We start from the raw sequence: 8936 nt of genomic DNA, 5'->3' as shown, positions 1-8936 counted from the left end.
CTTATGTTTACCGCTGTTGACCCCTTTTTTTTTTTTATAATAAACTCGGTTTATTGAATCTGCACATATCTGAGTACTGTCCAATTATAACAAGAGTTTTTTTTTTGTTTAACAATGAGAAGCCGGAACAAAAACAAGCTGTAATAAAATAGAAAATGTAAAAAGGAAAGAAGTAGAAATAAAAAGTAATCTGAAAGTATAGATAACCAACATTTCTATATAGGACCCTGTGGCCTGGACTAAGCTTTTTTCCCCTTACATTACTCTTACTTTTCTACTTTAAGTAGTTTAGAAATTCATACTTTTCACATTTACTTAAGTAGAAAGAGTAAAAAGCTTAAACTTGATTTCTTAACTTCTACAAAAGTATTTTAAACACTTGTATCTATACTTCTACCTACAGTGTAATGAGTAATGTTTTTAATGTTACGTGAATTAAACTCCTCAGTCTAAAGCCAGTGAAAGTGAAGCTCTTATTTGGTGGATTCTGGCAGTTCAGAGCAGCGTCGGGTCAGGAGCTCATTCCGTGTCTGAATCCTGATCCTGATTCTGATCCTGATTCTGCTGCGTGACAGTGAGTCTCCTCCTGTACCTTTCCTCCTCTCCCACAATACAACAACTACAAACTGCCCAACTGACTTCCTAATTACCCCGACTCTCCACCGCCCGGCCGGTGTGATCAGCCCTCACTCTCCACCCTCATTATGGAGCTGCACGCAATGACCCGGCCCACCCCCGGGGCCAGCGGCATCAACCTGACACGCACAGACACACACACATACACACATACAGAAACACACACATACATACACACACACACACACACACACACACACACACACACACACACACACACATAGACACACACACACACACATGGCTAATTTTTACTCAGCACACTTATTGTACAGTGCAGACTAACTAACTCACTAACTAACTAACTTAATAAATCAAGTGTTTATTTAGGAAAAAGGACACTAAAATGTGCTTTCATGCTGAAATACTCAGTATTGTGCTCTTTAATAGAAATTAACGGGGCTAAATAACATTTAAGGGGAGGTAGAGTCCCCTAAAACAGGTCTACTGACACCCGTATCAAATACTGACTGTAAATACAGTTATAGATTCCAACAGACCGTCCTCATCCTGAACATAAACACACAAATTCACATTTTATATTTTCCTCATCACACTGTGGGGTGGGACAGTTTTACACTGTAGTAATTTTTGTCCTTTTTTACTAAATTACCCTTTACATCCCCTTTAAATTAAGATCACACAACAGAAAACACAGATTATTCCTTTTTTTACTCTCAAGAGAACATCCACCAGCGCTGGACGATATGATATAAGATTAATAATAAGTAATAAATGAAGTTTTGTATCTGATGATCTTATCTAGAGTCTGTAGATGTGAATCAGGCTGCACCGGCTGCTGAATGTGGAGTTATGAGTTTTACCCACAGACTTATACTGCTGTAAGTTTCAATTCCCAGCAAGAAAATCAAACCCTGATCTTCCACAGAGAGAACTGTGGTGTTATCCACTACACCACCTACTTCATTCATTTATTAATGCATTTATTAATCAGATAAAGAGATTTTATTAAACCCTGAGAAATTAAAATAAACAGCTGAATGTTTAAAAGCTGTAAAGTGGAAAAAGCTCTGGTTTTGGTTGTTTATTAAAGAGTGATTTTACAGCAAATTCAACAAAACCACACCATAAAAAAAGAGACAGACAACAAAATAATACAATAAATATAAACTTTATTAAAGCTTTAAATACAAACAAATAATATCAAATGTCTAAGATGGGAGGATCTATCAATCTACCAATCAATCTAATTGATGTCTATAAATATATAAATCTAATAATCTAATTAATGCAAATAAATATATAAATCTATTAATCTAATAATGCCTATACATATATAAATCTATTAATCTAATAGATGTCTATAAATATATAAATCTATTAATCTAATAATGCCTATAAATATATAAATCTATAAATCTAATTAATGCCTATAAATATATAAATCTATTGATCTAATTAATGCATATAAATATATAAATATATGAATTTAGTTAATGCCCATAAATATATCAATCTAATTAATGCCTATAAATATATAAATCTTTGAATCAAATTAATGCCTATAAATATATAAAGCTATGAATTTAATTAATGCCCATAAATATATCAATCTAATTAATGCCTATACATATTTAAATCTATCAACCAATCAATCTAATTAATGCCGATAAATATAATAGAATATCTATAATCAATCTAATAAATGCCTTTAAATATAATAATATATCTATAATCAATCTAATAAATGGCTAGATGGCTATGGCTATATATCTATAATCAATCTAATTAATGGCTATAAATATAATAATATATATTTTATCAATCTAATTAATGGCTATAAATATAATAATATATATTTTATCAATCTAATTAATGGCTATAAATATAATAATATATCTATAATCAATCTAATGAATGCATACTATAAATATATTAGTATATCTATAATAAATCTAATTAATATCCATAAATATAATAATATATTTATAATCAATCTAATGAATGCGTACTATAAATATAATAGTATATCTATAATCAATCTAATTAATGGCTATAAATATAATAATATATCTACAATCAATCTAATGAATGCCTATTATAAATATAATAATAATAAATATACAATCAATCTAATGAATGCCTATTATAAATATAATAATTATATATATATATATATACAATCAATCTAATTAATGCTTATAAATATAATAATAATATATATATACAATCAATCTAAAGAATGCCTACTATAAATATAATAATATATCTATAATCAATCTAATTAATATCCATAAATATAATAATATATCTACAATCAATCTAATGAATGCCTACTATAAATATAATAATATATCTATAATCAATCTAATCAATGGCCATAAATATAATAATATATCTTCAATCAATCTAATGAATGTGTACTATAAATATAATAGTATATCTATAATCAATCTAATTAATGGCCATGAATATAATAATATATCTTCAATCAATTTAATGAATGCCTATATATATAATAATATATCTACAATCAATCTAATTAATGCCTACTATAAATATAATAATATATCTACAATCAATCTGATGAATGCCTATAAATATAATAATATATCTTCAATCAATATATATAATTAATAGGTATGAATATTTAAATCAATCAATCTAATTAGTCCCTCTCTGACCCCCTGAAGCAGCTCAGGAACAGCTTCCTCCTTCCTCCCTGTGTGGAAAAGATCAGAAGAAAACAGAATAAATTAATTCTTGGTGTAAAAATCATTACTATAATAAATCAGAGAATCATTAAAATGTCTCTTTTTATATAGATTTATAGTGGTATGTGTTTTGTGTGTTGCTTTAGATTAAATTGAACTCTGACCTTTCTTTTGGGAGGGGTCTCCACCGCGTCCCTTCGCTCTTCCAGGTCCTGCACGTCCTACAAGAAGCAGAGATAAAGAAGTAAAGGGGTTTAATGTAGAATTGCAGACACTTTATTAATCATTTCACTGCAGAAAATAGAGAACGCTTTTATACCATCAGATAACATCATTATTATTAAATGAGACACATATTGAAGATACTGGAACAAACTCTTACCTGTGCAGCCGGTTCCGCCTCCAGACCTTGGTCCGCCTCCCCAACCAGCACCGAGACTCGAGCACGGGACCTGAAACGAGAAAACACAGAGGTCCAAAAGTTGGTGGTGAATCTTTTCAGGGATCTGCTCTGTGTTCTGATGGTGGGTGAAGGTGCAGTGACTCCCTGGCCGGTTAGCTCTGGTGGGAAGACGGTGGTGGTGAGGTCCTCCACTGAAGATTCTGAGCACTGTCCAATAAAAAGATTAGATAAGATAGTCCTTTATTAGTCCCACAGTAGTGAAATTCACACAGATACAGCAGGAAAAGGACAGCAAGGAACACAGAAACAGAAAGAGATAACAAACTATATTAGTATTAACAATATAAACGATAATTAATCATACAATTAAATGAAAAACCTGCATTGCACATAAAGATTATGCACATTATGTTTTAAAAAAGCCTAAACTGGGTCTGATGTAGGTGTGTAACAGTTTAATAGAGACTCACAGAGGAAAAAGGTGAAGTGTAGACGCTAGAGACGTCTGAATCCTCCTGAAAAAAAACAAATACATACTTTAATTCATACTGATCCATCTCTAGTTTTATTACTGCGTGGTGTTAAAAGTGATTTTGGTCTAAAATTTAAGAATTTTCTATGAAAGATAGTTAAATTGGGTTAAATAACACTGAGCGCTCACCTTCGACATCTCCACCTCATCGTCGAGGTCCTCCACCTCCCAGACAGGGTCGGCCAAAGCCTAGAAGAATCAGAGGGGAAGAAATGAGCAGGTTTTCTAAAGCTCTGCAGATCTTCAGTGGTTTTAAGGAGGCAGAGAGATGGAGATGATACTGGATTAACTGTAAACTCTTACCTGGTACTTGGTTTATTTCAAGTTATGCCCAAAACAAACCCATGATTAATTAAGAGAATTAGTACATTCCTTGTTTCTTTACATTTTAAGCCACACAAAGTGTACTTTTCCCGTCGTTATGATAGCAAAGACACACTGACATGCCCTAAATCAAGCTGTATGTTTAACATTGAGGCTATACTGGGTCTGATGTAGGTGTGTAAAAGTTTGATAAAGACTCACCGAAAAAAAAGACGAAGAGGAAACGGAAGAGACGTCTGACTCCTCCTGAAACAAAACAAATACATACTTTAATTCATTTTGATCCATCTCTAGTTTTATTTTTGAGTGTTGTAAAATGTGAATTTGGTCTAAAATTTAAGAATTTTCTATGAAAGATAGTTAAATTGGGTTAAATAACACTGAGCGCTCACCTTCGACATCTCCACCTCATCGTCGAGGTCCTCCAACTCCCAGACAGGGTCGGCCAAAGCCTAGAAGAATCAGAGGGGAAGAAATGAGCAGGTTTTCTAAAGCTCTGCAGATCTTCAGTGGTTTTAAGGAGGCAGAGAGATGGAGATGATACTGGATTAACTGTAAACTCTTACCTGTGCAGCTGCACCTGGGATGATTGCTGCAGGCTGTGGGCGGGAGGTGGGCACCGGGTGTAGGATGTGTTTCACCCAAGCCTTTCGGCACTGTCCAAAAAAGAGTCCAACAGAAACAAAACTAAACAAACAGCGGCTAAATAAAAAGATAAATTATTTATTATAAACACTCAGGACTGTCCTGAACCCAGCAATTTTTAGAATGCTACCAATTTTACTACCAGAAACACGTTGTTATTCACTCTAAAAAACAGAGGTACGATATAAGTACTTTTTTGTACTCAAATTGTACCCTCAAAGATATAATATTGGTCTTTACAGGGTCAGATGTGTTCCATCTGAAGTACAAAATCTTTCCTAACAGCAGGAAGTACAGATTTGTACCATTTAAAATGTACCAGCGAAAAAGGTACATTCATTTTTTTTGTACCACTGCACTGATAAACAATATATATTTTAATTACTCTTTAAGTATTCTTATAAGTACTCTTTTAAGTACAAATCTGTACTTATTTTTCTAAGTGTTTTCAGGAAATTAAGTTTTAACAGAGATTAAGCTCTCAGTTTATGGCTGTACCCAAAACCACATGGGTTACTATACTATACTATACTATAGTATACTATACTACACTATACTGTACTATTTCTCTGTGCTCTACTATGCAGCAGTAATGTGGTTTAATATTTAACAAGCAATAATAACAGTTTAATGGGAACTTACGGCGAAAGCCGGGGGACGGATGGTGGAGTCCTTCGAGCGGTCAGTACGCACCTGCAATAGAAATATACATATACAATATATTACAACCATTATCCATAATATATCAGCATGAATATGTACTTACAGTATGTGTATCCAACATATTATATATATATACATATATATATATATAATGTATTTTATTATATTTTCTTTTATCAGAAAGGCCAACTTTACAAGAACTTTATAAGAAAAAACTTTACAAGACCTATAAATCTAACTATATCATCTTTATAAAGTAATTTAGAGCTTTTTTACTGGTCTAATGATCATTAAACGAGGCTGTGCATTTAATTTATTGCTTTAAATTCTCTTCAGACACATGGAAAGCAGTGGACACTATATTATCATCTTATTTAATGATATTTTGAGCACATAAAGCAACCTATGCAGCTCCCAAACAGATAAAACAACTTCACAGCCTGATAGCTACAGTTATTAAATATAGTTAAGATATGATAACTAATTATGAGGTGTTTAGCTTAGCTTAGCTTAGTTTAGCTGAGTCAGCTCCTCTTATTGTAGTTTTACAGTGTTTACTCAAAGAAATCGCATCAGAAATGACCTTTGACCCTCACCTAAAAACCACCATCCATACCTGCTTTATTTAATAGTGAGTAATTAATCCAGATCAGTAAATCTGATTAAATAAACTTTAAAAAGTATTAAATTATTTTCTACTGACCTCCAGGGGGCGGACTCTGCTCGGAGACGCCATGTTCGACCGCGGGGTGGCGGTGTCCCTCACCGGCTCCTGTAACCTGTAAAAAAACAAAAACAAAAGGGAAAAAGCGAAAAAGACAGTTAATAAGAATAAAATATAGATAATATACTAATTAATGAGTAATTATAAAGAGTACAGATAATAAACAGTGAGAATAAATCAATAAACTGGTCTGTAGGTGAAGCTGTAGCTGTAGAGAGTCTCCGCGCTGAAAGTCGCTGCTGTTCTGAAGCACAAAAACAACAGAATGAAAACAACCGAATTAAAGCGGCCGCGCGTCGCCTAGGCAACCGGGATATCATATAAAAATCATCACATAATAATAATAATAATAATAATAATAATAATAATAATAATAATAATAATAATAATAATAATAATATCCACAGCAATAAACAATAACCACCACAACAATACCAACTCTAAAATAAATAAATAAATAAATAAATAAATAAATAAATAAATAAATAAATAATAAAAAATCCTTCGTTGAAAGGACACAGTACAAGCTAGAAAAACAGAAAACAAACAAGACGTACATATTTAATGTCAGTGAAGTTTAATACAAACCATACATATAAAAGCATATTAATGTGAAATTAAAGTAAATAAATATATTTATAGTTATTACACGGACAATATTAAATTATATAAATAATAAAATATATAAATATATAAATAAATAAATAAAACTACTTCTATACATTAACTAATTAATTAATTAATTAATTAATTAATTAAAATGCAAAATAATTAATTAAATGTTCAATTTAATGTGACAAAAATGTGATAAAAAAAACACTTTTAACGCTATTTATTTTTAATAAATAAGTGTGATAGATTTTTAACTGAAACTATATTAAGTATTTTATTTTTATTTTTTATTTTATTTTTTTATTTTACACATGATACGGACACGCAATAAAGTGTTTGTTTAAGGGAATTTGTCAGAGTAAATGTACTGGGAAATAAGAAATAATTAATTAAAGGTTTAATTTAATGTGTTTAACTGAAAAAAAAGAAGCGTAAATAGTTGTATGTCATCACTTTTATTAAGTTATTTATTTTATTATATAGGTTTAATTGATTTTTAAGTGAAACAATTTATTTATTTTATTTATTTGTTTTTTTTATACAGGATACGGACACTCTCTCAGAGTCTCTGTTTAAGGGAATTTTTCAGTGTAAATGTGGTGGTAAACGAACGCCCCCTGCTGGATAAGTTACAACATAACACTTCTTTATCCCCACCGACTTCTTCTGTTCTGTGATTGGCTAATCGTTTTTTTACTCAGCACGCTTATTGGACAGTGCAGACTAACTAACTAAATAAATAAATAAAGTATTTATTTTTATTTTATTGTTTTTTTTATACAGGAAAAGGACACTAAAATGTGCTTTCATGCTGAAATACTCAGTATTGTGCTCTTTAATAGAAATTAACGGGGCTAAATAACATTTAAGGGGAGGTAGAGTCCCCTAAAACAGGTCTACTGACACCCGTATCAAATACTGACTGTAAATACAGTTATAGATTCCAACAGACCGTCCTCATCCTGAACATAAACACACAAATTCACATTTTATATTTTCCTCATCACACTGTGGGGTGGGACAGTTTTACACTGTAGTAATTTTTGTCCTTTTTTACTAAATTACCCTTTACATCCCCTTTAAATTAAGATCACACAACAGAAAACACAGATTATTCCTTTTTTTACTCTCAAGAGAACATCCACCAGCGCTGGACGATATGATATAAGATTAATAATAAGTAATAAATGAAGTTTTGTATCTGATGATCTTATCTAGAGTCTGTAGATGTGAATCAGGCTGCACCGGCTGCTGAATGTGGAGTTATGAGTTTTACCCACAGACTTATACTGCTGTCAGTTTCAATTCCCAGCAAGAAAATCAAACCCTGATCTTCCACAGAGAGAACTGTGGTGTTATCCACTACACCACCTACTTCATTCATTTATTAATGCATTTATTAATCAGATAAAGAGATTTTATTAAACCCTGAGAAATTAAAATAAACAGCTGAATGTTTTAAAGCTGTAAAGTGGAAAAAGCTCTGGTTTTGGTTGTTTATTAAAGAGTGATTTTACAGCAAATTCAACAAAACCACACCATAAAAAAGAGACAGACAACAAAAGAATACAATAAATATAAACTTTATTAAAGCTTTAAATACAAACAAATAATATCAAATGTCTAAGATGGGAGGATCTATCAATCTACCAAACAATCTAATTGATGTCTATAAATATATAAATCTAATAATCTAATTAATGCAAATAAATATATAAATCT

At 31.3% G+C, this 8936-nt stretch overlaps 1 protein-coding gene across 4 annotated transcripts; it reads right to left on the bottom strand.

Annotated features, from left to right (window-relative positions):
* Nucleotides 1-3135: 3135 nt before the first annotated feature.
* LOC125786799 (uncharacterized) lies at nt 3136-6884 on the bottom strand. Of its 4 annotated transcripts, XM_049470335.1 has the most exons (10): nt 6582-6884; nt 5858-5908; nt 5137-5226; nt 4963-5022; nt 4772-4816; nt 4376-4435; nt 4185-4229; nt 3694-3921; nt 3476-3532; nt 3136-3319 (listed from the first exon to the last, which is right to left on the bottom strand). In XM_049470335.1, exons 1-10 carry the CDS (start codon nt 6612-6614, stop codon nt 3266-3268), a joined length of 723 nt encoding a protein of 240 aa, XP_049326292.1. In that variant the 5' UTR covers nt 6615-6884; the 3' UTR covers nt 3136-3265. The 4 variants fall into 4 exon arrangements, with proteins under 4 accessions (XP_049326292.1, XP_049326293.1, XP_049326295.1 ...); XM_049470336.1 differs by lacking the exon at nt 4376-4435 and having other exon boundaries at nt 6582-6883; XM_049470338.1 differs by lacking the exons at nt 4376-4435; nt 4772-4816.
* Nucleotides 6885-8936: the final 2052 nt, after the last annotated feature.

The sequence above is a fragment of the Astyanax mexicanus genome, chromosome 22 (assembly GCF_023375975.1).
Source record: "Astyanax mexicanus isolate ESR-SI-001 chromosome 22, AstMex3_surface, whole genome shotgun sequence".
NCBI classification, from domain to species: domain Eukaryota; kingdom Metazoa; phylum Chordata; class Actinopteri; order Characiformes; family Acestrorhamphidae; genus Astyanax; species Astyanax mexicanus.
This window is presented reverse-complemented; position numbering and strand designations above follow the sequence as displayed.